The following is a 26,898-nucleotide window of genomic DNA, read 5'->3' on the forward strand; positions in this document are numbered from 1 at the left end:
AAAAGTTCGCAGACCAAACGGATGTCATAAATCTCTTAGTTTGCAGGATTGGGTCTATCGCCGAGGTCTACACTTATCTTTCGGGAGGGTGTAGTATTCGCGGTATCAGGCACGATTATGCAAACTATTGGACGAATGAGATCCATTTGGTCTCATTTTTCAAAAAAAAAACTAAAACACACTACTTTCAAAACCCAAACTATATATCTTTTATACTTAAACTAAATCTCAAAAAATTATTTTTATATACCATATTTTCATAATTAATCAATCGAAAAAAAAAGTTGACCGACAAAGACATGTCAAACATGAGTCATAATAAAGTCAGATGTTTGGTCAAATATTAAAAAATTAAGTATTATAAACTTATGGAAAAGTACTTTTGAAATCTGTTGATGTATCAACTTTGTAAAAATGACCAATTGTTATTTAAATTAGGTAACTTTATTGTACTTTTTGTGCCACTCATTGTCTTGAGTTAATGTTTGAAAAGTTGGAACAATTGCCACAACATGAATATGCTTTGCTTAAAACAAAAATAATAAGTAAATTTATTTATAATCATTCAATTTAATGAGAAAATTCATAGAAAAATAATTTATCTGACCAACAATTATAAGATTTATCAAGGCTTATTTAACCTTGTGAAGAATCGAAGAGCTATGGCAAAATTGGGAGACTATGTGTGTATCTGAAGGATGAGATGAAAATTCTTGGGCAAAAGAATCAGAAGGAAAGTGAAGAATATTATTATAAGAATCAAGTCATTTTGGCATAGTCTTAATTATACTCTTAAGACTATAAAGCCTTTAGTGAAAGTATTACGAATGATTGATGATGAGAGAGCTCCTAATATGCAATTTATTTTTAAAGCTATAAACAAAGCAAATGAAGAGATAAAAAACGAACATAGAGAACAAGAAACTTCTTTTAAAAAAATATAAAAAATCATTAATAAAAATATAATTATCAGCTACATCAACATTTACATGTTGCATATTATTTAAATCATCAATTTTTATTATGATAAAAACTTTAACTAGGATAAAGAAGTTAAGGCTGATTTATACGCGTGCATGAATAAAATAGTCTCTGAGACTGAGACTATTTTAAAGTTAACGATCAACTTGAAGATTTTACTTTGAAGAACAAAGTGTTTGAATTTAAAGCTACTCAAGCATGCTACAAGATACGCCACCTAGTAAAATTCATTTATATGTATTTTTAAATATATGTTGTTTATTAGTTATAAATTTATATGTAAAGTTTTTATCTTAATATATATTAACAATTTTATTTAATTTTATGCTAGAATGTTAATGAACACAATTCAAAGATAACGTGCCTATACTCGAAGCATTTGCTGTGAGTTCTTAATATTACTTGTTTAGCTTCCACATGTCATAGCAATTGGAGTATATTCAACCAACCACATACAAAGAGAAGAAATTGATTGACCACAAGTTGAATGAACAAGTTAATTTATGTAATGTTTAATAAAAAATTGAAAGAGACACTTAAAGTTACAAAAAAAAAATTGTGGTGATGTAATAGACATTTTAATTATTGATGATACTATATTTGATGATAACTGAATAATGCTAAGAATGATGAAGGATTTTAGTTTGATGATGAAGGAAAAAAAATTTAATGATGATGATAATGAAAAAATCAATGTTAACATTGAAAGAGGTAAAAGGGATATTAAATTTCGAGCATCTTTTACTTCATAATTATTTAAAAGAAAGAAACAAAGTGGGAATGGAGGTTCAAAAAACTCTAAAGACAATTTAAGCATAGTTGATTACTTAGTTGTATTACTAATATATTGTTTTATTTAAAATCATATTGAATTTAAGGTTAATTGATGTAAGGAGGAAACGACAACTACTACCATAACAAGGATCTATCCCAATAAATGGGGTTGGCTACATGAATCTTTTTTCAACATTGTGTCCAATTGAGTGAGTGGGGAGTAAAATGAAAGAAGTAAAAATTGAAGGAAAATTTTAGAATAATGATAACAAAAAATTTGACTATAATAGATTTATTACATATGATGATTTTTCCCAAGATGATGGAAAAAATGATGAAATCACTGTGGTTCCTAATAATTATGGCATATTTAAATTCAAATTTTAATGTTTAAATATTGTTTCAAGTTTGTTTTATATAATTAATAGAATTCAAGTTGGTTGGTTGAAGTGGAGGAATGCATCGGGCCTATGGTGTGATAGAAAAGTATTGCTTAGATTTAAATGAAAATTTTATAAGATACTGGTGAGACATGCAATGCTCTATGACACAGAATGTTGGCCTTTACAAGAGAAGCATAAAACTAAGTTAAGTGTTGTTGATATGAGAATGCTTAGGAGGATGAGAGGCTTGACACTTAGAAACGACATGCGAAAAAAAATGTATTCATGAAATGGTTGGTGTAGCTCCAGTGGCAGACAAGATTAAAGAGGGTCGTCTTAGATGGTTTGGTCACATTAAAGGTCGAACATTTGATGATTCAGTAAAGAGAGTAGTGTTTTAGATTTGACTTATGTTAAGAAATAATCTTAATTTATTTGGACATATTGTATAAAAATAATCTTAATTTATTAGAATTAAATGAAAATATAACTCTCAAGGACGCAATGGAGAAAAAAGGATTCATGTAGATGACCCGCTAAGGGTGCATTTAGGGCGGCGATGTGGTGGCGTAGTGCTGCACCGCTGTTTTTTCTGTTTGGCACAACTGTGTTTTCCTATGTTCTCAAAAAGCTGCAATTCAAAGTTATGGTTTCCCACCGTACCTGACTACCTGTGGCGGAGTCTGATTTATTAAAAAAGAAAGAAAATTTGTAAAGCCAACCATAGTTTTTTGAAAAGCAGTTTCTTCTTCAACAGAACTATTTCAAACAGCTGCAGCTGCCCCAAACAGACCCTTAGTGGGATAAATATTTGCTTTTGTTGTATATTATTAATATTTAAGATTAAGATATGTGATTTTTTAAAAGTCATATTTATGAGATATGTTCAATTTTAGGCTTTTTTTTTTAAACTCACGCATCATCCGCCTCTAGGCTTATGTCTCACCATGCTAAGGGAAAACACTTGAATTCTCGATTTCGCCCTTTTAAACATTGCTCTCAAAAAGAATAAAAAAAGAATTATGAAACTAGCTTTTAGAACTCAGGTCCAACCACATCTAAACCTTACATAGGAACAAATTAGCATTTATAAAAACTGATATTCAAGATAGTCAGCCTTTTCCGACCCCAAATCCTCATATTCCTGGCCTTCCAGCACACAGGGCCCTCTCAAATCATTACAAGAAAAACATCATCGTAAGACTTGAATTATTGGGTTTTAATACAATAAGATTTCTGAGGATCTGCTCTAGAGATGGAAAAAAAATCCAAGCGAGTTACAAATAGACGAGAATTGTAGGATTTTTTTTCTACTATAAAATTAAAACGGACCAACAAATTTGTTAGCAATGATAGTACAGGAGCTAGTTCAACTAGCACATTCAATATTTTCTGAAGTTGTATGTAATCAATCTGTCCATCCTGGATTCAAATCACACAGAATAAAAGTATAAACAAATAAATCATAAAAATGAACAACGTGAGTACCTCAAAAGATAGTGTAAGCATTGAATTCCTACATCTTTTGAGATAAGATAATCCACCAGAACCGAGTGATCATAATGTAGCTGTAAAGAAACAACAATAACAAATGCCAGAATTTAATGTCTTGCAGCTAAAGAAGTAAAATATTGAAAAACAAAAACTTTATCATTATTAAGTAATTTCTTTGCAAGAAACTAAAAGGCTTAGGATTCCTAATACAACTAAAATGATGCAATGATAAATATATATATATATATTCCATTTCAGTTTTCAAGATTAATAAATATATTGAGACCTTTTTGTGGCATATGTTTCTTCATTAACTGCCTCAAGCAATGCAAAAATAATAGTAGATCTTTTTGCAAATAAAAAAGTTGATTTCTCAATTATAAATGTGATTTTTTTAATCCTATGTTCAAGCACCCAAATACCATGTTATGGCTCGTGATATTTAATTATCCTACAATAGTGATTTTTGAATCGTAAGCTCAAGAAGCCCGATGTCGTGTTATGACTCAATTCTCCTACAATAAAAATTCGCATCAAAACCTTTGTTCCTACTCGATGGCATCAAGAAACTTTTTCAATATTCTCTCAAATATTAGGAACGTACAAAGTATGGTTTGTTGACCAAACCGATATAAAATTATCGCAGTACTCTACATACTTTTATAGGTATGTTATCTAAACAAAAAAAATTACTCTTATGCATATTTCTCAAAGTTAATTCAACTTCAAAATTACGAACAAATGTAAAACAACCTTCACGATTATGTTTATTTATCTCTTTTAAAATATGTTTTCATGTTTTCAAATTACTCTCACTTAAAATTTTCTCAAAATAGCAATCTCATATTCCTTTGATCTCCCAATGTTTAACTAAGATTTTGTTATAGTCAGTTTTAGTGCATCAAACTTTATCAAAGTTTTTAATATAATAGAAATATATCTCAAATATTTTATTAGTTAAAAATAGGGAATAAGACTAGTTACAAAAGGTAGGGACAAGGGCAATTACAGGTAAGAGGTGATGAAAGATGCTTAAGAATATATGGTTCCAATTTACTAAAATGATGCAGAAAATATAGATTATGCAAGACAAATAAAGATTCACATAACAAATACTACTAAATACATAAAAATAATTTTCTTCAGGTGTAAACTAAAAAATTTATGAAAGCCCAAATTAACATTTATGATACAACGATCAATCAATTCAAAGAATTAATGAGAAATTAGATCCATGAAAAATCAACCATTAACAGAATTTCTTTTTACTGTATTATTAAATTTATTTTAATTATTTTCTAGATATCTTATTTCTACTTCCAAATACCTAGGCTACTAAATAAATCATTAAAAGTTATAGTTTCTTTTCTTTCTAACTACTCGCTTTCTAGAGCTTCTAATATATTTGCAATTATTTTATATCCAAGTAGTTTTTGCTTTCAGCCATTTCTTTCATAGTAAATTACTAAAAAAACTTAAAAAAAAAATCACATAAAGAAACTATTTGACAACCTTCAAAGCATGGAACTAAAATGCCATCTACTAGGAACCTAATACCAGAAGACTGAACTTCACTGTTAGTGAGTCCTATCAGGCACAAAGTTCTCTCCCTAAGAGTGTGGTTCATAAGTCAGAACAGTGTCTTGAAGTCTTACTTCTACAAGAAGGAAAAAAGAATTCACTAAATGTAATGCATTGGAAGGTTGTTTGCATTTCTTTTTATACTTCTCTGTCTAAATATCAATACCAAATCTGCAACAAATAGAGCAACCACTCCAAGCTTGCCCCTCCTAAAATCCTGAGGTCTTCTAAGTAACCACCAAAAAAACAAAAAAGAATACAGAGCATGTCATCTGGGAGAACAATGACAGACCCAAATTGCTGTAAGGAATGCAATTATAAAAACCAAAATTTCTGCAAGAAAAACGAACAATTTCTACATTGACCAAAATTTGGAAGTGTTAAAGCTTTACATAGATAAAAGCCACATAAGAATGACCCTGTCGATCAAGTAAGTAATTGGTAGCTTCAAGGCCTTCTGCAGACAGACTTCATAATAGCACATTGATTCATTGTTTTCTATTCTGTATGATGACCATACATGAAAGCTACTATTTGTCCCTTTGTAATATCTAAAGCTGAAAGGATATCTATTCAAGTTTATAGATGCAGTTACATATATGGCAATCAAGTAGTATAAAATGAGGCTTTCATGAGAACTGAAATGGAAGATGTGACAATAATATAATTCATCATTACAAAAAAACAACAGCAGAATATATTATGATAAATGGGGCACCCCCTCCTTTTGTATCATTAGAATGAAAGTGACAGGAAAAAATAAATACGAAAGCTTACACTGACTCTGGAGGGACGAAAGATTAATTTAATGTTCTTTTTGGGCTGGAAAAACTAGTGAGTGGGCTGGTTTTGGAAATGAACAAAAAAAAAAAAAAGGTGAAGGAGGCCAGTGCTAAATAGAAAGGTTACCTCAAGTACAAGTAAAAACAAAATCCCGGCAAGCAAATAAATTATAAACCAAAGCAACGACGGTTTAACTCCCAGTTAACAGACCAATGACTTCCAGGGACTGGGAATTCCTGCACAAGAAATAACTCCTAAAGTAGACCATAGAACCAATGAACACTACTTGTAGAAAGCACACTGAGTTGAACTCATTCACCACAGTACTATCAAAATGCACTTAACCATAACGTATGGGTGCCCCTTCACTGTTAAGTACAGCATTCTCATAAGAAACTACCCTATCTGCCATAATTAGGTATGTTGCATCAGATTATTCTTCAAGTATCATGAGACGAAGTAAACCAGCAAGCATAGTTTAATGCCAATAGATCGAAGTAGCCAAATAAGCAAGAAAAAATGTATGCATTCGATAAATGTGTTGCTTACCAACAGAAGGAAAAGGTGGAAAAGACGAATGGGACAAAATATACTCGAAAAATGGCATAAAATGTCTTTATTAGCTCCAATAGATCCATGTTTTTCACTGTCCTCCCTGCATGTTTTCCAGTAAAGCATTAAAAAGGGCTAACTAGTGATTGTAATCATCAATAAGTAGAGGGGAAGCAATCATCGTGTTGCTTACTTCTGCCACGTAAAAAATGGCGCATCAAGCAACAGTAACAGCATTTTGAATAACAAGTCATCCTGCAATCAACAGTAAAATTTTAAAATGTGTGCTACATGGCATATCATCATAATCAGAATGAATGGCATATGACCATATTATGAATGAATGGCATATGACCATAATCGGAATGAAGGAACACACACACATAATCGGAATGAAGGAACCACACACACACACACACAGAGAGTCTTGCCCTATTAGAAAGAAATATCATTTCGGCAACCAATTAGATTTTAGTCATGGACGTTGTTTTATTAAAAATCTAAACCTATCATATAAAAAGTAGTTAAGAAGGTAAACTTTAGGATGCATTATTATTAAGTTCTGTCAAGCTTAAATATTAAAGAATGTACAACTAATGATGCACATAAAAATCGTATTATTAAAGTCCTTAATAATAAGCAAGCTCATTTATTTTTTTTGTCCAAAAGCAAAAAAAATCTTTGATGTGCAGAAAGATCTTCAATCAAGCATGTTCACAATAATGTGATACATACTGTTTCTTAAATTGAATGGAAGTTAAGAGAATGAAAATCCCCTTTCTCTCTCTGTCTCTCTCTCTACATCCATCCATCCATTACACACAGACACACAATATATCGTGATAGTGCGAGAGAGAGGTAAATAGATAAATTATCAGATAGTGAGTGTAGCTATCAATATATATTTATATCTATATCTATATAAATAAATAGATAGGTGTGGTTTGGAGGGTGTACAGTGGCAATTTAATTTCTCAGATTATAATAATATATTGCACGCAGACACCATATGTACATGCATAACAATCTTACAGCATTAAGCTATAATCTCATTCTGAAACAACATCAAATGTGAAAGAATAATCATTACAGAAACAGTATCTGAAATGCAAAAAGCAACACATACAAAAAAAAAGCTAGTTAACAATATTTAAGAAAACGGAACAGCATCAAGGCATGAATAGGGAGAGGAAATGGAAAATTTTGGTCAAGAACTTGAACCTCTTCCATATAAAGCTGAAGAAAAGACGTAGCAAAATAGCTGCACGATCCAGAATAGTTTCTGCAGTTGTGAAACTTGTCCATGGGACACCATCTCTTAAGCCATACAGAAATTTCTAGTAAACCAAAATGGCAAGGATTCCTACAGTGTTTCAAGCCAGAAGAAGTGATTTCTTCTTCAAAAGAACATTCCTTACTAATTTCACCGACACAAGCTATTGTAAAAGAAAATTTAAACAGAAGGAAAATAGTCTGTCTCTGCAGATGCCTAGAGTAAAATTTGTCTCCTTTGACGAAATGGGATAAAAATGGAGACTCTCTTAGACAATTTTCAAAACCAGCATCACATCCTGAGAAGGATCCGTGCAGAATTTCTCCAAAAAACTGATTAAGGAGTTTGAGCCAAGATTCAGGGCAAGTGTTTTTCCAGTGGCTGTGAGAACTAAGTCTGATCATCGTAATCTGATGGGAAGAAAATTAGACAGTGTTATCCATCCAAAATGTTAAAGTAAACTCTTCACCATTCAATCAAGTAAAAGGCATATCCACGGAAATTCTAATTAAGCATATGTAATATATATTGCAGAAATCATGTATCAATATATATTTATCAAAATTAGCAGCTCAAACTTACCAATAATTTGTGTCTCAAATACTCAAAAAGAGACTCTCTGCTATTTCCCAAGTAATTAATGAAACAACATGAAAGGAGTTTAGGCAATAAATCACTGAACTTTGAATAAACTGAAAATTCTTTAAAGGGACTGGTGCCATCAGCTTCAAAATCATATACCTCGATAATAGAACAATATAACTGAAGTATTGTTCCAAAAAGAAGATTCTTCATTGCTATGTAAGAACTTCTAATATCTGATTCATCAACCCTCTGAAAACTTATCTGACTTCTATAGCAGCAATTAAAGACTTCAAACAACATATCCCAAGGCATTTTTATCAGAGAAGAAACGGCACATTGGATAAAAACTTCTTCAAGCTCAACAAAATCATGTTTCAATGATTTCAGTATATTCCGCAGAGTTTGAAATAGGTGCAAAACAATAAACTGATTCACATTGAACAATCTGGACTTAAGAAGTGCAAGAAATCTTGCAGATTGCAAATTTTGATCTTCAGTAATATCTCCTAAATTTTGTTCATCAGGCAACAATTTGTCATCTAATTGAATAACAGCTGGAGCTGATAACTCAGGATGAGAAAAAATTGCTGACATGGCATCTTCCAAAATAAACCAGATCAACCGAAGCAGCTTGGCCCATAAGCATTCCTGGGAACAAATATATTGCCAAGGAAATAAAAAAATAAAAAAAACAAACAAACTGCAGTGCATTCATAATCAGTTATGCATGCATTTGAGCATGAGCAGTGACTGACAGGAAGGTCGGACACATACATGTTTGATCAAGAAGTCGGAGATGGATAAAAGAATGTTTCCAGCCACATGACGAACAAATTGACTATCAGCACTCAGGAAAGCCAACTTCAAAAATAGTTAGTATGGTCATGCATCAGTAAGAAAGCTAAGGAAAACATCATTGATGAAAGAGATTATCCAAGAGTCAACATTTCAGGTAACTTCAAAAACCAAAAATAACAATCACATGAGTTGGAAAAGGTAGAAACTATAATTGAAATGTAGTGTATTTGGAATAATTTAGAGTTGTTTGGTTTGTTTTTTTATTTATTTTTTATTTTTTTTGTATTTTGAAGAAAAATAAATTTGTGTAAAACTGCAATTTGCAGTGTATTTGGAAATCATCCAAAACTGACAAATTCCAAATACACCATTTTCGAACTACATGATGAGTTTCAAATTCACCAAAATTTTATACTACATTCCCATTTTTATCCAATCAAATGCTCAAATTTTTAAAACAACTACATTTCGTTACTTTACAATACAAATTCACACAACGAAATAGCCCCAATATATAATCAGCTCCATTCAATCACCTAAAGAAAATAGACCATTAAATTCTAAGGATACAAAATAATTGTTATATCACTCCACCCATTCGAGTTCTTGCTGTTCCTAATATGCATGCTCATTCGCTAGAGTTGTTTTTAGCCTCCATTCATTTTTCAATATTTTTTTAGCAAGAATAAAAATCATCCCAATGAAAGCTATTCTCCGCCCTTCAAAGTAAACCTAATTTCATCTCTAAAGATGAGATTTCTAAAACGGAGACTACATTTGTATTCCATAATTGACAAGTTTTCCTAGGGCCATCCTAATCTTGAAAATTAGTAGCAAATTAATGTTTGACTTATATTTAATTAGAGATTTCTCTATTGGGCTACTTAACCCTCAACATACAATAACAACAACAATAGCAACAAGCCTTTATACCACTAAGTGAGGTCAGCTACGTCAATCATTATTCTCCTTTGTGCTACTTAACCCTCAACATATTCTAATCAGATTATTTCTAAAAGCAAATAATTGAAAATACTTTCACGTAAATCTTTCTATATGAATGGATTTCTGAGGTATATGCTAAAATGGTCTTCATAATTTGATTCTTCCACAAAACCAACTATAAATCCCTTTTGGGTCGCTTTTCCTTGATTTGAAGTCTTGTTTATATTTTTGGCAAGAACATATAAATGGATGTTGCTGCTGCTAGGCTCTCTAGATAATCATGTAAAACTTTTGGTCAGGGCATGCAATTAGCTATAAGGTGTAACATGAATCATGAAAATCATCCACTAAGAATCCTAGCATGCATGAAATGGAGATAATACAATGGCTAGAGCCAACCTGCGAGCTTGGATGACAATTGTTGCCCATACTAGGATATGGATTGCACTCGAACTATAAAATCAACTACTCTTTCCATGGAATAGAGCATTTCCAAGTCCAAAGTATCAAGGTTGTGGAAGGAAAATCAAATTCAATATCAACATTAATTAAGATTCACCCGCTATGGTGGTGGGTGGTTCTCATGATCAACCAATTGTTGAAATGCAGGTACTCAAGAATTTGATCCTTCATATCCTTCTAATAGAAATCTTTCAAAAATCAAAGAATAAATGGATAAAAAGTTCCAAATCACATTTATTAAAAAAGGAGGGAATTGCCAAAAGCAACGTTTAAATTACACAATTAGGTACTAAGGTTTTTTTCGTTAGAGAGGCGAGGCGTTTTGATGCATAAGCCTCACCAATTGAGAATTGCCTAAGTCAAAATAAAGAGATAAAAATAATATATTAGAATCATAATATATATATATATATATAAAGAAACAATAATATAATAAAGGACATGATATCATTCTAACATGATAAAAAGTTATAAATTATATTTATATTAAGTAACAAATTGCATAAGACACAAATTATAATGTAACAACTTGCACAAATAAAAATATAATGTTAAAACCAACTGATCAAGTAATCAAATAAACATAAAATTTAAAATGAAAGTAATAAAAAATATTAAATTAAAACATAAGATAAGTTTAACAAAATAGACTTTTCTCATTCCTAGTCTCCAACCAAAATAATAATATCCATAAATTTAAATAAAAACATAATAAATAATCATAAGTTGGAGAAATAGGCGACCGTGAGACAGCAAAAGTAGCTAGCGACAGCTGCAACAGGAGCAGCTGGCAGTGGCAGTAGTAGTAGATGGTGGAGCAACATCAAGGGGACAAAAGATAGCAGTGGCTACAACAAGAGTAGTAGACCACTGTGGTTGCAATAGGAGTAGTAGACCGTGGTGGCTATAGTAGGAGCAATAGGTGGCTGTCAGAAGAAGAAGATGGTTGTTGTAGCGAAAGCAATGGGTAGTTGTGATGGTGCCAGCAATGAAAACAATGAAAACAACAAACGAAAATGGCGATAGTGGCAGAAACAACAAGCAACGACGCTCAGAAGCTTGATTGAGAGAGGGGAGCTCTTGTGTGTGATAGTGCGGCTTCAGTTGGTATTTGAACCATGTAGTAAAGGAAAAAAAAACCTTAGCACGAAAGGCGCACACAAAGAAATCGAGGCGCGCCTTGAGGCCAACCTCAATTATATGAGTTATACGTCTTGCCCGAGCTCCTCGAGGCATATGCCTTAAAGCGTTTTTCTTAGGAATTACTAGACACACCTCAAATTGTGCAATTTTAAATGGTGAAAAAGAGTATTTCATTCACTAAGAATTAGTAGGCTTCAAGCATGATAAAATAGTTTGCCTAACAACTTTAGTATTCTTAACTTGTTTGGAGTGAATGGAGCTTCTCCTCCTTTTGATAGATACTTTCTCTCATGCCACCATGATGTATTTTGTTGGTCCTAAGCAATTGCTTTAAGTTGTAACTGTTTCATTTGCCTATTATAACAATTGAAAAATGCAGATAGCCTCTAAATTTTTGTCATTTTTCAAAATTTCCATTACTTTTTATTTATATATGGCAAAAGATTACAATTATAATAGGTTGAGACTTTACTCCTATAAACAAACACTCAAATGGTTACACTATAGGGATGAATCTAAGGTTCCTTTTGTGTTTACAAACGATTGGAGAATAGGTTAAAAAAATAAAACAAAGGAGATGAGGAATAATAAGGGAATACGAAAAAAGGTAATAGAAGAAATTAATCAACGTGTTACAAATATTAAGGGGCTCAGTCATATATGGAGGGAGATCAAGAGAGAGAGCAAGTGATAGAAAGCGGATGGGAGGGGGAAGGGGGGAAAGTATGAGAAGAAAGTGGGACACCGTCCTTCATAATTTTTTTAATAAAAAGGAAGATCAGCAACAATGAAAGCAACAAAGCAAACTAAGTTAAAACTGCTAGCATATGAAATATAATCAATTGAAATTATTATTTATCTTCCACCATTCTACAGTCACATAATATTAAACAATATGAGCAGAAACAAAGAAGAAAACAAGTCAATAGAATCATATGAACAACAATCGCTTCAAGATTTGAACTCGTCCATAAGCACCTATAACTATATCATTCCACATTAAACAAGCACCTGTATAACTGAAGGAACTGATTTCTAGATATTTAAAATATGCAATAGTAAAGTGCTATAATTTCACTTACCACCACAACTACTCCATAGATAATTTTCTACTTAAAATTAGACAAGAACAATTTAATAGATTTGGCATATCATCATACCACCACGACAATTATCCAAATGGAAATACAGGACAGAACTATGAAATAAATTTGGATGAACTAGAACGTGAAATTATAACTAGCCAGGATTATTTTTTTCAATGACTGAATCTAATAAGGATTTCCTGACACAATTATGCACTTAACCCTTCATTTTAGTATAAAGCATAAGCAAATAAAATGTATGGACATGTCTCACAAAATAAAAAGAAATAGTATATAGTGAAATTTAACAGAGAAAAATAAAAAGGGATAGTTCAGAAATAGAAATTTAAATGACAAATGAAAACAGAGCAATTAACAGACCATGGCAGACACGATATTGTAAAGGCATCCTTGCTCTCCCACAAACGTTTGCTGCAAAGATTTGTGGCAATAGTGACTGAGGTGTGAACCTTCACCTATCTGCCACAATCGCAAAGGATAAAAACATTCAGGGAAAATTTATCGGATTTTAGGCTAAGGGAGCATGCAATGGAAAAACCCAAAGCAGACCAGAGCAGTTTCCAGGTGTCACATAACACCAAAGGATATGATGTCAAGCAATCCATCAAAACATTTAGGGGCTGTCTCGCAACGAATTTAACCCAGGATTTATGCAGGATTTAAGCAGCATCCTGCCAGACGATCATTTTGGACAGAATAAATCCTCGAATGCCATAAATCCAGATTCCACGAATTTTGACTGTAAATTTCGAAAATTCAAAATCCAACAAACCGATGAATTTAACTTCACGGGGCTTGGAATTTAACTTCGTGGGCTTCAAACTGTCTCCAACAGACATAACAACTTCTTAAATCCTTGCGGAAATTGTCAAAACAGTTCTATTGGATTTACAGGATTTAATAAATCCGTTGCCAGACAGATTTCCGGATTTAATCCATTCAGCATTTAGTAAATCCAGATTTACGGGATTTACTAAATCCTAATTCCTTAAATCTCATCAGCTGCCAGATAGCATCTTAATACTTTGATGCTGTTCAGCATCTAAAGACAGTGTATTAACAAGCAAAAAAAAAATCATAGTCAATTTTTGGCACTACACATTCTCTGGTTTACTAATCGATGTGGACATCCAACGCTGGATTTCTCGCCGAACCTGCAAGATATAGCAATTTCAGCCGAAAGAATCCTGAAGCTGAGGAAAATGATAAAACGGGTGGAAATATAAATTACCTCGGTAAGAGAGAGGAGTAGATCTCTTTCAGTCTCCTTTGTCAAGCAAGCAGTGTTGGGCACCTGCGTGGTGAGTGAGTAAACCCTAGATAAGTCGGATTAATCTAAGACAATCTTAGATGACTCAGACTAATCCAAAACAAAGATTATGGAGAAAGATGAGACGAACAAGGTAGGGGATGAGATGGCCGGAGATGAGAACACAAAGGCGCGAGGCGGGTTCCATGCCCGACATATTGGCGTTCACAGATAGAATGTTCCCAAAAATCGAACCAGCGGAGTGGTTAATGGGGGTTGAGCCGAATAATATAGTAAATACTAAATTTATTTTAATATAATCTAAGTAATTAACAATAAAATTACACAACTAAAAACAAATATATACTATTATTTTAAAATTTAAAAAATGAAATGCATTTTTTTTTCATATATAAATAAAAGGAATTGTATGGAAAAATTTAAATTTTAGGTGGTGGTTTGTTGTTTATATTAATAAGAATTGTTAAATACACGGATTTCTTCAAGGATGCGGCCGAGATGGCGGCGCGAGAAACGACGGAGTAAATCTGCGAAATCTGTCTCACATACAGATTTGATAAATTTGGATTTAAGCTGCAGATGATGTGGAATGGGAGAGCCTAGGATTTAGCAGAGAACTGGATTTAGATTTCTCCTTTTTAAAAATTTGGTTAGATTTAGATTAAATCCAATATTAAATCCTGTTGAAAGTGTGTCACCTTAGAGATGTAAATGCACAAGAATTTAGGGATCGGTTTGTAAATCTTTCAAAAACTTATGATAATAATATATTTTATAAGATTTAATAAGAATATAATAATTATATAAGAAATTTAATGAATTTCATATCGTAATGTTAATAATACTTATATTTTTATATGATATTAAAGCTTTAAGTATTATGTAAATAAATACGAAAGTCTAGGTCATGTTTGGAATCACTCTCTCTTTTATGTTTTTGTTTTTAGTTTCAATGATTTTTTTTTATTTTTAGTAAATGGGTTTTGTTTTGTTATGATTTTAATATTTATTTAAAAAATATAAAACATGTTAGATCGAGTATTTTCTATTTAAAAAAAAAAACAAAACATTTTAATGGATTAAGTAGATCTATTATTAAAATTTTATAATTTTTTAGTCAATTAATTAAATTACAATTTGAAATTAAATTAATAATATGTTTATCATTATTGTTAATTAAGTTAATTAATTAAATTATTAATTAATTAAAAGTTAAAATTATTAAGTTAATTTATTAGTTTTATTACTATTAATTGAAATTAAATAATTAATAAGTTTATAATTATTAAGTTAAATAAGGCAATTAATTAAATTATCAATTGAAATTATTAATTAATTATATCTAATAATTATTAAGTTAATTAATAAAATTGTTAATATTTTTATATATTAATTTATTAATTAATACAATTAAATATTTAATTAATTAAAAGATTCATATGTTATTTGAATTATTATAGGTTGAATTGATTAATTATTAAATTTATTAAGTAGATTTATTATTAAAATTTTATAATTACTAAGTAAATTGATTAAATTTTTTATTTATTATGTTAATTAATTTTTTTTATAATTATTAATTGAAATCAAATAATTAAAAATTTTTATTTATTAAGTTAATTACATTATTTAATTCAATTATTCATTTAAATTATTAATTAATTAATTCTATAATTAAATAGTTAATTAATTAAATAAATAATATGCTATTAAGTTTATTAATTAAAATATATAATTATTAAGTTAACTAATTTAATTGGTTATTATTTTTAAGTTAATTTATTAATTAAATTATAATTATTAACTAATTAACAAATGATTAATAGTTTATTTGAATTATTTTGGGTTTAATTGATTAAATATTAAGTTAACTAAATAGATTTATTATTAAAATTTTATAATAATTTAGTTAATTAATTATATTATTAAGTGAAATTAAATAATTAACAAGTTTATAATTTTATAGGTTTAGTTAGTATTGCTTGTTTTCAAAATGTAGAAAACTTTTTTACATGTTTTCTTTGTTTTGAGAACAGTTCACTTGTGTTTAAAAAAAAATTTAAAAAATAGATAAAGATTTGGATAAATAAATAAATTCTAAATATTTTTTTATTTATTTTTATTTTTTATTTTTAAAAATAAAAATTCATCCCAAATAACTCGTTTAATTACTTCCATCCGGGCTGAACTTTGGCCAGTTCAGAGTTCTCTCTGGTAGACTTGCCCGTCGCAATTCCTCTCCAGCCCTACCGCCGTGATTCATCTCAGGTGACTGGATCCACCGAAGTAGCTGCGGATATGGAGATGCCTACTAAGAGAAAAACTGGATACGAAGACGAAGAAGAAGACGATGTCGGACGAGAACAGAAGAGACGGCGGCTCTCTCTCGAGGGCAACGACTCTCTCCTTTCCCTCGCTCGCTATGACGACGACGGTGACGACGAGGAGTCCGGAAGGGCAAGAGTGAACACGAATCTACGAGATGAGAATGGACAAAGACATAGCAGTGACGGCGAAGATGAAGATGGCGCTGTTGATGATGGAGAAGAGGAAGAGGAGGAAAAAAGAACTGAACAAAGTAAAGGCAGGGGGAGGCGGCAGGGTATGGTGGAGATCCGGAGGGATTGCCCTTATCTCGATACTGTTAATCGCCAGGTAATTTATGGGTTGAAATCGAACTCTTAAACATCTGAGGCGTAATGGTGAAATTTCTGTAGAAACTCCAAAGTTAGGTTTGCTCACATGGGAGTGGGAGTTCAGGCAAAGCCGTAAGGTTATTAGATCAAAGAGGGCAATACCTTGATGGGTGGAAAATATTTGCGTACTGCATACGTCGGAGGTTATTCAAAGTGTACAGAGGGTTACATCCGCATCATGCCCCTTGTAATCTCCCTGTAACTTACCTGTACCTACCGGAGCTACACAAGCGCAGAACTTATTTGTAGGTTACATGTATGTTACAGGGAAGTTACAAGGGTATAACGCGAATATAACTCCTATACCCTCTGAATAACCTCCTGACGTACGCAGCGATGCGTACGTCTTACGTACATAAATATTTTCCCAAAAAATGGGTCTCTTTGTGGGTTTTTCTTGCAAGTTTAGTATATTATATTTTTAATTTTGCTAAGATTTTTTCATATTCAGGGAAAGCATTTTATTTGTTTTTATTTTCAAAAGTTAGTACACAACACATTTGTTTTGACCACAAAAGTGCAAAGTGAGGCATTATATGGAACGTGCGTCTCTTATATTGCTTCAGGCCATAAAAAACACGATTATAAATTGTTCAGGCCACGAAAAACACACTTATAAAGTGCTTGTTTATTCGGGAAAATATTTACGTACGTAAAACGTACGCAGCGCTGCATACGTCGGAGGTTATTCAGAGGGTACATGGGGGTTATATCCGCATTATACCTCCTGTAACCTCCCTGTAACTTACCTGTACCTACATGAACTATAGAAACGCGAAACTTATTTGTAGGTTACAGGTAGGTTACTGAGAGGTTATAGGGGGTATAATGCAGATATATCCTCCCTATACCCTCTGAATAATCTACCGACGTACACAGCGCTTACGTACGCAAATATTTTCCGTTTATTCGGGAGAGTTTCTTTAACAATGTCTTTATTTCTAAAGCATGGCACAACATAGAATTACCACAATTTTACCAAAGAAATTGTTACGGTGGTTTTGATGTTTTAATTTTAAACCATAAAAAAGTTTACTTAAGGAATCATACAAAATTCAAGGCAGGTATGAACCTTGATGGTAGGGTCGTTGAAGCTAGCACAAAAAGTGTCCTTTAATACAATTACAATATCGAGGAAGGTGGATCACTTTTTTGGACTTGCTCTTCGTTTTCTTCTTCTTCTTCTTGATCTTTATCCTTCATCTGGATTGTGGCATCACTATCCTGTTGACACAACGTCTAGGTAATATGTGATCCCACTTCTTTAGTTGATAAACTTGATTCGTTAGAGTATTGGCTAAGACCTAAGACGTAGGAAAATTGTGCTTGTCCTCATGAGAAAATCATTGTTTATTTAGTTGGAATAAGTTTTGCTTCAAACCATGATGCAAAAAACGAGGATATAGATTTGCTTCACATTCCACTCATACACTGACTCAAGCATTTGAAGGTTTTGTATCGGGATTGACATCCTTGTGGCTAAGGCCATTATTTAATTTAGTGTATTTAGGGTGCAATATTTTGTCAACAATGTTCTTCCAACAATTCTCTCGACACATGAGATAGGAATGAAATAAATTGGATTGCCGGTTGTCATCTAATGCTTGAAAATGCACAACACACAAGCATCGCCACATAGTTGGGTTTGGTTGCTCTAGCATGATACATAAAGAGTTGGCTTCTGCTGCATACATGCACTCTTCTGAATAAAGTGCTGAGCCTGCCCTTTCATTTAAAAGTAGGTGTCATGATCTTTTTAAACTTATCGGGCCTTTATATTTATCTCACTCCATGCATTTGTTGCTCCCTTATTGAAATTGTCGATTCACCATTGATTATCACGGCGAGCAAGTTGCAGCTTTGTTGGTTTATGTCAAGGGAGTTCTTATCAATTAAGAAGTTTTGTCGTAGGGAGCCCTATCTGCAATACAGAGCTCTTGTCAATGGCATTCCTATTTTCAACTTTCACATTATGACAACTTTGGAAAATATTTGGTTGATGAGGGGTTTTTGCCTTGTCATTAAAATATTTGCTTGAACCATGAAGGAATAACAAGGGTGTAATCCAACTTTTCCCTGTCGTAATATAAGAGGAATGCTATAGGACTTTTCCACTCTCCTCCCCATTTGATTGAAAAAGGATAGATATTGATTAGTATGTTTATACTACATAAAAGGAATTAACTATGATTGTACAACTTTGGTTTGCCACTTGCAAATGGATACAATCATATTTACAGCTCTACCATTCAACAAGAGCAATTCTTGTGCTTAATTGGCTCAACAGATGCTGCAATGATCCTCTAAAACTAGCTGTGTATTAATATTGACAGTTTTTGCTCCAACTCTTACTATGGTCTATAGGAATCTTCTCCTTTGAGAATATCTTCATATCTTCTTGATGGAAGAACAATTTCTAGATGGGGATGTAATCATCTCTCCTTCCCGAATAATTTTAAAAATACTTTTTCACTAATTCATTCCCTTTCAATCAACACATTGATTTAGGATGCCCGTTAATGGAACTTATAATGGGCCTTGAGACTCGTTTATGTATGATCATCATTTTCATAAAGTGATATACATAAGTTATCCTATAAATGCCATCCTTAGTAAACATCCCAGCTCGAACTTAGTTTCACTTCCATAGCTTGATCAAGGGTTTCATCGTGTTTACTTTTCATATTATTCGCCTTTTCATTCTAACTGTTGCATCTCCAAGCACTTGTTTAGATTTTTGAATTATTGCCAATACATGGATGGCTTCTTCAGTGTGTTTTGAAATTATTTATTTATAAGGTCTTTTAAATCTTAGGGTTGCCTCCAAAATTCATTTGGGGGCATTTCCTTATTGACCTTCCACCAAGTGCTTTAGCATCTCTTTGATGAAGGTAGTAACATCAAACTAAAACATTCATTGATGGAATTTGTTTATGCTGATTTTATATGGTTGTTAGGAGGTAACTAAAGGTCATGTATAATACTTTTATTAAGTGTTTTGCAAGTGAAAGAAGCAATAGGTGACCAAGGATGCAATCTATGGCCTCAAAAGTTTGGTCAGGCTCGTCACATCCAACAAGAACATTATTTGGTGAAAACTACTTGTGATGTGGTCAACTAACTAAAGACTGGAATAGTTGTGATTAGTCTAGTTATAATCATTTATAAAATGGTTATGTTTTACCAAAGTTTGTCAGTACCTCTTTAGATGAGCATGTTGTTCGTGAAAACAATTTTGGTGATTTTCACAGCACATTCTTAAGTGAATGAGGATTTTTTATTTTCATTTTTTTAAACTGTTTGATTTACTTAAAAACATTTATTTGGTTATTAAAATTTATTTCTTCCTCGGGAAACACTCTTGTTCATCCAAAAGGATTACTTACATTGCTTATGCTAGCATTTAACTTTGGGTCTCCATGCTTTCATTCATTCTTAAGAAGTGTAGTACACATCTTAGGCGATGACATAAGAGTATATAGAGGCCATCTTCACAGAAATGGTGCATGTAACCTACCTAAATTGAGAGGGTTTAAGGAGCCCTCCAAAGAGAGTAAATTGGAGCAGCCATGCTTTGTGTATATACAAATGTAAACCTAACTTCTTAGGTATATTGGAACAAACTCTACTAAAAAAAATATGGAGTGTAAAAGGTCGAAGGAGCTTACCCAATTCCACGGGATATGAAAGGGCCAACCACAATATAAGTATACACATTGGTCCTAGAATTACATGAACAAATAGTGTAAAACTATGAAGAACAGAGGAAATGGAGTAATTGAAGGGTCCATTGTCTTCATTAAGCTTTTGAATATCCATTAGTAGAGACTGTAAATAGCTTTATTGTTGTAGAAGGTATGATTGTTTGTTACATTGGTAGTGGATGCCCAACATGCATGTCTATGTTGCCTTAGGTGGGTAGCGATCAGTGGTTGTGATTTACTATTATATGGTAGCTTTAGGACCGCTATCTTGATTTTATTTGAGTGCTTCTATCGCTTCCCAGTAAGCTTTTTGGTTGAATCTTGTGGTGTGAATTTGTCTCTTTGATAAAGGAAGAGTGCTTTGGTGAGATATCAATGAATATGTGAAGAATTTGATTGGAGTAGGGACATGATGAAAATCAATATGCTTTAACTTGATGCAGTCACAAATTAAGTTGTGATTGATCTTTTTGTGTTTGGTCTTTGTATGAAGTACTTGGTTGTTAGCGAGTGTGATTGTAGTGACATTGTCGTAGTAAAGGTGCAGTGAACTTATGGATACATGATGTTTGTTGTTGCAACTGTGAGTGTAATTTTGACTTCTATGGATGTTTGAACTACCATGATTGGTTTATTTGTGGATCATAAGATGAGCATTTAGAAATGTAAAATATCACGTTTTCAATTTGTGATCTATGATATTGATAGTTCATTCAAAATCAGAGTATGTTGACAGTTGTAAGATTCCACGGTGATGGAAAGGATGTTGCTAAGAGTTATTGAGGATAACATAGTAGGCTTTGGAGCATTTGAAAGTGAATATTAAGAGATTGTGTATATAATTCCACAAACAGTTGATGACACATAGTAGGTTCGGCCTCATTGTGGTAAGTTGTTATCGTGAGTCCTCCAATTGGCAATAAATTTTGGGATTGCTTGCACCAAGTGAATGCTTTTTGTGGGCGCAACTTTGGTGGTGGTAGGATTTTGTATGAGTTTGCAAGTGCTCATTCCGGAGTGAAGAAAAATATATATTGATTTAGATGAATGTCAATTGGAATTAATGTGGTTTATATCTTGAAAAAGAAGTGATTGAGCCTAAATTCCTAATTTTGAATTGATCTGAAGATGTTTGAGAAATTCAAACATTGATGTGGGATCATTGCCAATTAGGGGAATATTGTACATGTAAATGATGATATATAGAATGATAGTACGTGTATGGAGTACTAGAGAAGGGTTATATTATGCTGAAGTTTGAAGATGAAACTATTGAAGCTAATTGGAGAGTCTTCAAACCATTATCTTGGAGCTTTCTTGAAGTCGTAGATGACCTTATTAAGGTGACATACATGATGGAGGTATTATGGAACTTAAACGTTAGGTGGTTGTGGCATATTCGATTTTTTTTTCTTTAGTGCTGATTTGGAGGAAAGCATGCCAGACATCAAGTTGAAAAATGTTCTAGTTATGCTAGATTACAATTGTGAGTAGGATCCTAATAGTGGACATTTTTGCTACTACTCTTGCATCCTTAAACGACTAGGAATGCTTTGTATCGTTTTATAGAACCATCTGAATTGTATTTGTGCAAAGTTTCGACTTTCTTACAATGTCATTTCATGTTGAAGATGGCGGAAGACATGCATCTATGTACCTTGTGATCGAAGCATGTGGAATTCCCCGGACATTGCCTTTTTTTTATTGGTGTCATTCGTTGCTATAAAATAACAAGTTGGATTTGTTTTTTCTATGGTGTAATGTTGTAAGCCGGGGATTTGTTTTGGTTTGATAGTGCACATTAGAAGATGTGAGCCTTTGATAGGTGGAAGTTGAAGTTTTTTGTATAAGTGGGATATGCTATGGTGAATGGTGGGTGACTAGGAATTTTATGGTGTTAGTTAGGTTGAGTGTTGGATTTGCATCAAGTTGTTTTAGAGGTGGGGGTACAGTACAAGCATTGTGGTAATTTGGGGTTTTCTCAAAGTGTTGATGATTTGGGATGAGAACCCTAGATGTGGATGTAAGTGTGAGAGGTGATTCATGTTGAGGTGCATAGTGCTGAGAAGCGGTATGCTTTTTTCTTTTTTTGGGAATTCAGATTTGTAAAAAAATATATTTCAAGAGATAATTTTGACTCTTGTAAAACAGTTTTAACATTTTGAGAGTGGGGCATAGATGAAGAAGACACATTTAGCATATTTTGGAGCGAGTTTATCTGATGTGTAGGATTGTAGCCAGGAATAACATAGGCATCCAAAAGTGTTGAGGTGAGTGAATATGTTGTTTGGTAGTGTAGTATTATATACTGGGATTAATTGTTCATGGTTGGAGAAGTTTGATGATTAATAGGTAAGATAGTGTGAGGAGAGTATACTCCTAGCTATGAGAGAAGGTTGGCCTTAATCATTAATTCTTGCCTGATTTCGAGGAGGTAATATTTTAGTTGCATCATGTTAATTTATTCTTGAGTATATGGAAATTATCTGGTGAATGATGCCCCATTGAGCTATTTGGCTTTGGAAATGATTATTTTTCTATTATTTGCCTTCATTTGAGTGCGGGTTTTGGTTGGGCTGTTAAGATTGCTTTTGACCAGAGTTTTGAAATGTGTACATTTAGATCAAATTTTAGATTTGATTTTTATTGGATGTGTCTAGAAATAACAAGATCAATCATCAATGAACAATACATAGTATGTATGACCTTGTTTTGAGATGGACCCCATACAATTGAGTTTATATACTTTAATAAAAAAACCATGATTAGTAGATAGTTTAAAAAAAAAGTGTGACTCTTGTCAAGATCAGTCATCGATGAACAATACATAGTATGTATGACCTTGTTTTGAGATGGACCCCATACAATTGAGTTTATATACTTTAATAAAAAAACCATGATTAGTAGATAGTTTAAAAAAAAATTGTGACTCTTGTCAAGATCAGTCATCGATGAACAATACATAGTATGTATGACCTTGTTTTGAGATGGACCCCATACAATTGAGTTTATATACTTTAATAAAAAAACCATGATTAGTAGATAGTTTAAAAAAAAATTGTGACTCTTGTCAAGATCAGTCATCGATGAACAATACATAGTATGTATGACCTTGTTTTGAGATGGACCCCATACAATTGAGTTTATATACTTTAATAAAAAAACCATGATTAGTAGATAGTTTAAAAAAAAATTGTGACTCTTGTCAAGATCAGTCATCGATGAACAATACATAGTATGTATGACCTTGTTTTGAGATGGACCCCATACAATTGAGCTTATATACTTTAATAAAAAAACCATGATTAGTAGATAGTTTAAAAAAAATTGTGACTCTTATCTAAGCAATAAGAGTTATAGTTTATAGGCATTTTTGAGAGATGTAGAGCTCTATTTGAATTTGATAAAGTGGTGAGTGTTGATGTGTGATTGTTCGAGCCGTCGATACCAAATTTTGGGTGTGATGACAATAAGTTTAGGATGGTGGCACTATGTTGTTGTGGGGGTTGGTGATGAGTTTATGTTGGAAATAGGGCTTTATGGTTGGAACTTTGAACAATCATTTGATTTATTCTTCAGTCCTTTGTAATGTAGCAGAAAACATTGAAAGAGATGGATTATGAATTGCTAGCGACGAGTTTGTGGATAGAGAGAAGATTTTCTTAAATATTAGGAACATATAGTAGGTGAGGTTATGATTGGGTTTGAAAAGGATGCATTGACCGGGGTGTGAAATGGGGACGGGTTATCCAATGCTTATGGTGTCCTGCTATGCTCCATCATATTGTTGTTGGACTTGGAGTTGATTGCAATCGGAGGTGATGGGAGAAGTTACTTTGTTTTGAGAAATTAGTGGATTTGTTTGATATTTTGATGAGATGAGTTTGATGGATGAGGTGTGCTCAATACTAGCATTTGGTGGGTGAGTTCCTTCATTTGTCAGATATCTGACATATGATGGAAGAGTTTCATATGTTTCATTTGAAGTGAGGAGTTGATTTGTGGCTAGATTTTTAACGATCTGGGTGTTGCAATCACGATTGATGTTAACTGGAGGGGTGCGGCCTCTGACTTTGCTTTGCCTCTTATAATTGATGGTCATTCAAAGGTAATTGTGATGTACAAATTGCATTTCACGGGTGAACTTTCGTGTCATGTTAGTTTCTTCACTACAAGAGTGACTATATTCATCCATGCTTATAAGTTAAAGGTTCATATAAATTGTAGCCTTGAAGGCTTGATAATTGTGTGGTAGGTTGTTGAAGCTTTTGTGAATGATGTCCTCTATCTCCAATTTTTAGCCGATGACAGTAGTGTCAACCTTCATTTTGATTTCAGATATGTATGGAGTCATTTGTTGACCTTTCACGATCATATTGTGACGGTCATTCTTAGGTTTGATGATACAGATTTATTGTCGGACTACAGTTAGCAATCAATGATGACCCAAAATTTTGTGAAGAATAATGGAGAGTAATGTTCATATGATTCTATTTGAGGTTGAGGCTTGGGTTAGTGGATGGTTGAGACAATGGAGAGTAATGTTGTTGCGAAGTTTTGATCAATGAGCATCCATAGATTGTATTGGGCATTGTGATTGAGGAGTGCTACATTTACGTCCATGTCTAAGTTTGTGGCCGCCTACATATTTTGGAGAGCAATAAGGGAGAGTGGTGTAGAGAGAAATGGGAAATAATTGTTAAGGTGAAGAGTTTCAATGTCATGTAGAATTGCATAAATGAAGGGTGCAAAGTTTTTATAAAGGGAGAAAATCGAGTAAGTAAAAACTACCTTGTATTCACTCAAATTTCATACATCCATTGGAATATATTCTTGATAATCTTTTGGCTAGGAGAAGGTCCAATAGCTTGTTACATTGATAGATTATGTCCAACATTTGTAGTTGCGGTGTCTTAGTCGGTTAAAGATGTGTGTTTTTTATTTAAATAGTACTAGTTGTGTTGGCATGGGAAGCAGCTTTAGGAGTGTTGTGGTTATTTAATTTAAGTGCTATTATCATGTGCATCACTACTAAGGGATCAAAACTAAAACTATTTAAGCAGTTTATAGTTTTTTTTTTCCCAAAATATAATTGTTCAGGAATCTTATTTAACTTCAAAAAAAGGCTAGGAAGCATACCTATAGCCCATCAGTCTCTGTATGATAACCCATACCTTATTCCTTAAAAGTTAAATTATTTAGTAGCTGCAAATCACATTACCCTTTTCTTTGCATGCATCACCTAAATATGCATTCAACAGCTTTCTGAGAACTCCAATACATGGAGAGTTTTCAACCAATGCTCTGTATAATTTTAGGAGAACTCGTAATGGGAAAGATTCAATCCAACCTCTGTCGAGGGAGGGTCTTGAAACAAGGAGACTTTGATCGTCTCAATACTTTAATTTCAAGAGTCATGGATGTAGATGATTCAACCCATTTAAAAGCCCTAAAGGGATAATTGGGCTTCTTTTGGGGCGGGTTGTAATTCTTAAAAGCCATTTAACAACAATTTCTATTGTGCATTCTCAAAAGCAGTTTTTTAAGACATTTTGTGAAAACAGAGAAAAAGTTGTTTAATTTTTTGTCTAAATAAAGATAGTTTTTAGTTGGCTGCTTTACCTAAAATAAAAATAAAATAAAATAAAAACTCGAAAAGCTAACCCAAGCATTTTCACATTTCGTTTGATTTACTAGAGAACTTGGTGATGTAGATGTTGCAGTCCCATGGTTTTACTTTTAAGAGCTTCATTTGAATTTCTTTGATATGCACAACGAACCCCCAACCGGAACAAGCGGCGGATTAGCTTTGTAACGTGATAAATGTAATTTGAATCTTTGAAAAAGCACTAAGGCTATTTAATAGCTTTGACCCACACTAGATATCTGTTAAAAATAAGTGGAGGCATGATATTAGTTTTTGTGTCTGATCCTTTTATGGGGTCGTGAAAATATTTGGCTTATACATAATTTTCAATTTTGTTTTCACCAGCAAGGGTGATACCACTAAAAGACTACACTTCACTTGAGTTCTTAAAGTATACCTCTTGAAAAGATTGTATTCATGTAACATTATCTAGTATTCTTTCCATTCAAAGGAATAATTTGAAGACCAATGAATATCACGCCCAGAAGAATCCTTTTCCTTGTTGATCTTTTAGGGGAAGGAGGGATGTAAAAAGAGAGGCAATACAAAATTAAGGGATGCAGAAAAAAGAGGGGAAAAGAAAAAAAACCAACGGAGATATAGAAAGAAAGTAGAAACAGAATGAAATAGATAAACAAAAATCTCATGATCAATTAAAATGAGATTTTTTTGAACCATTCTTAAGATAACTTAAAAAGTAGAGGGCAGACTACAGGTTCAC

General features: G+C 32.6%; 2 protein-coding genes across 9 annotated transcripts in view; one reads left to right on the forward strand and one right to left on the reverse strand.

Annotated features, from left to right (window-relative positions):
* Window positions 1–14,355, reverse strand: part of LOC110032709 — a 40,273-nt gene extending 25,918 nt beyond the window's left edge. For 6 of the 8 annotated variants that reach the window (XM_020736426.1, XM_020736423.1, XM_020736424.1 and 3 more), the window contains exons 1-10: window positions 14,261–14,355; window positions 14,092–14,154; window positions 13,961–14,014; window positions 13,221–13,319; window positions 9,181–9,267; window positions 8,404–9,054; window positions 7,770–8,231; window positions 6,742–6,803; window positions 6,546–6,651; window positions 3,627–3,706 (exon numbers count right to left, since the gene is read on the reverse strand). In XM_020736426.1, the coding sequence (XP_020592085.1) occupies window positions 3,627–3,706; window positions 6,546–6,651; window positions 6,742–6,803; window positions 7,770–8,231; window positions 8,404–9,054; window positions 9,181–9,267; window positions 13,221–13,319; window positions 13,961–14,014; window positions 14,092–14,154; window positions 14,261–14,326 (1,730 nt within the window). In that variant the 5' untranslated portion in view covers window positions 14,327–14,355. Of the gene's footprint in view, window positions 1–3,626; window positions 3,707–6,545; window positions 6,652–6,741; window positions 6,804–7,769; window positions 8,232–8,403; window positions 9,055–9,180; window positions 9,268–13,220; window positions 13,320–13,409; window positions 13,937–13,958; window positions 14,015–14,091; window positions 14,155–14,260 lie in introns of those variants that run through there. The other 2 variants (XM_020736429.1, XM_020736430.1) reach the window with 2 other exon arrangements.
* A 1,964-nt stretch (window positions 14,356–16,319) lies between these two features.
* LOC110032728 (U4/U6.U5 tri-snRNP-associated protein 2-like) overlaps window positions 16,320–26,898 on the forward strand; it is a 30,125-nt gene continuing 19,546 nt past the window's right edge. Inside the window, exon 1 of the mRNA XM_020736456.1 lies at window positions 16,320–16,785. Coding sequence (XP_020592115.1) covers window positions 16,429–16,785 — 357 coding nt within the window. The 5' untranslated portion in view covers window positions 16,320–16,428. The remainder of the gene's footprint in view (window positions 16,786–26,898) is intronic.

Source organism: Phalaenopsis equestris, unplaced genomic scaffold, assembly GCF_001263595.1.
Source record: "Phalaenopsis equestris unplaced genomic scaffold, ASM126359v1 Scaffold001013, whole genome shotgun sequence".
Classification (NCBI taxonomy): Eukaryota; Viridiplantae; Streptophyta; class Magnoliopsida; order Asparagales; family Orchidaceae; genus Phalaenopsis; species Phalaenopsis equestris.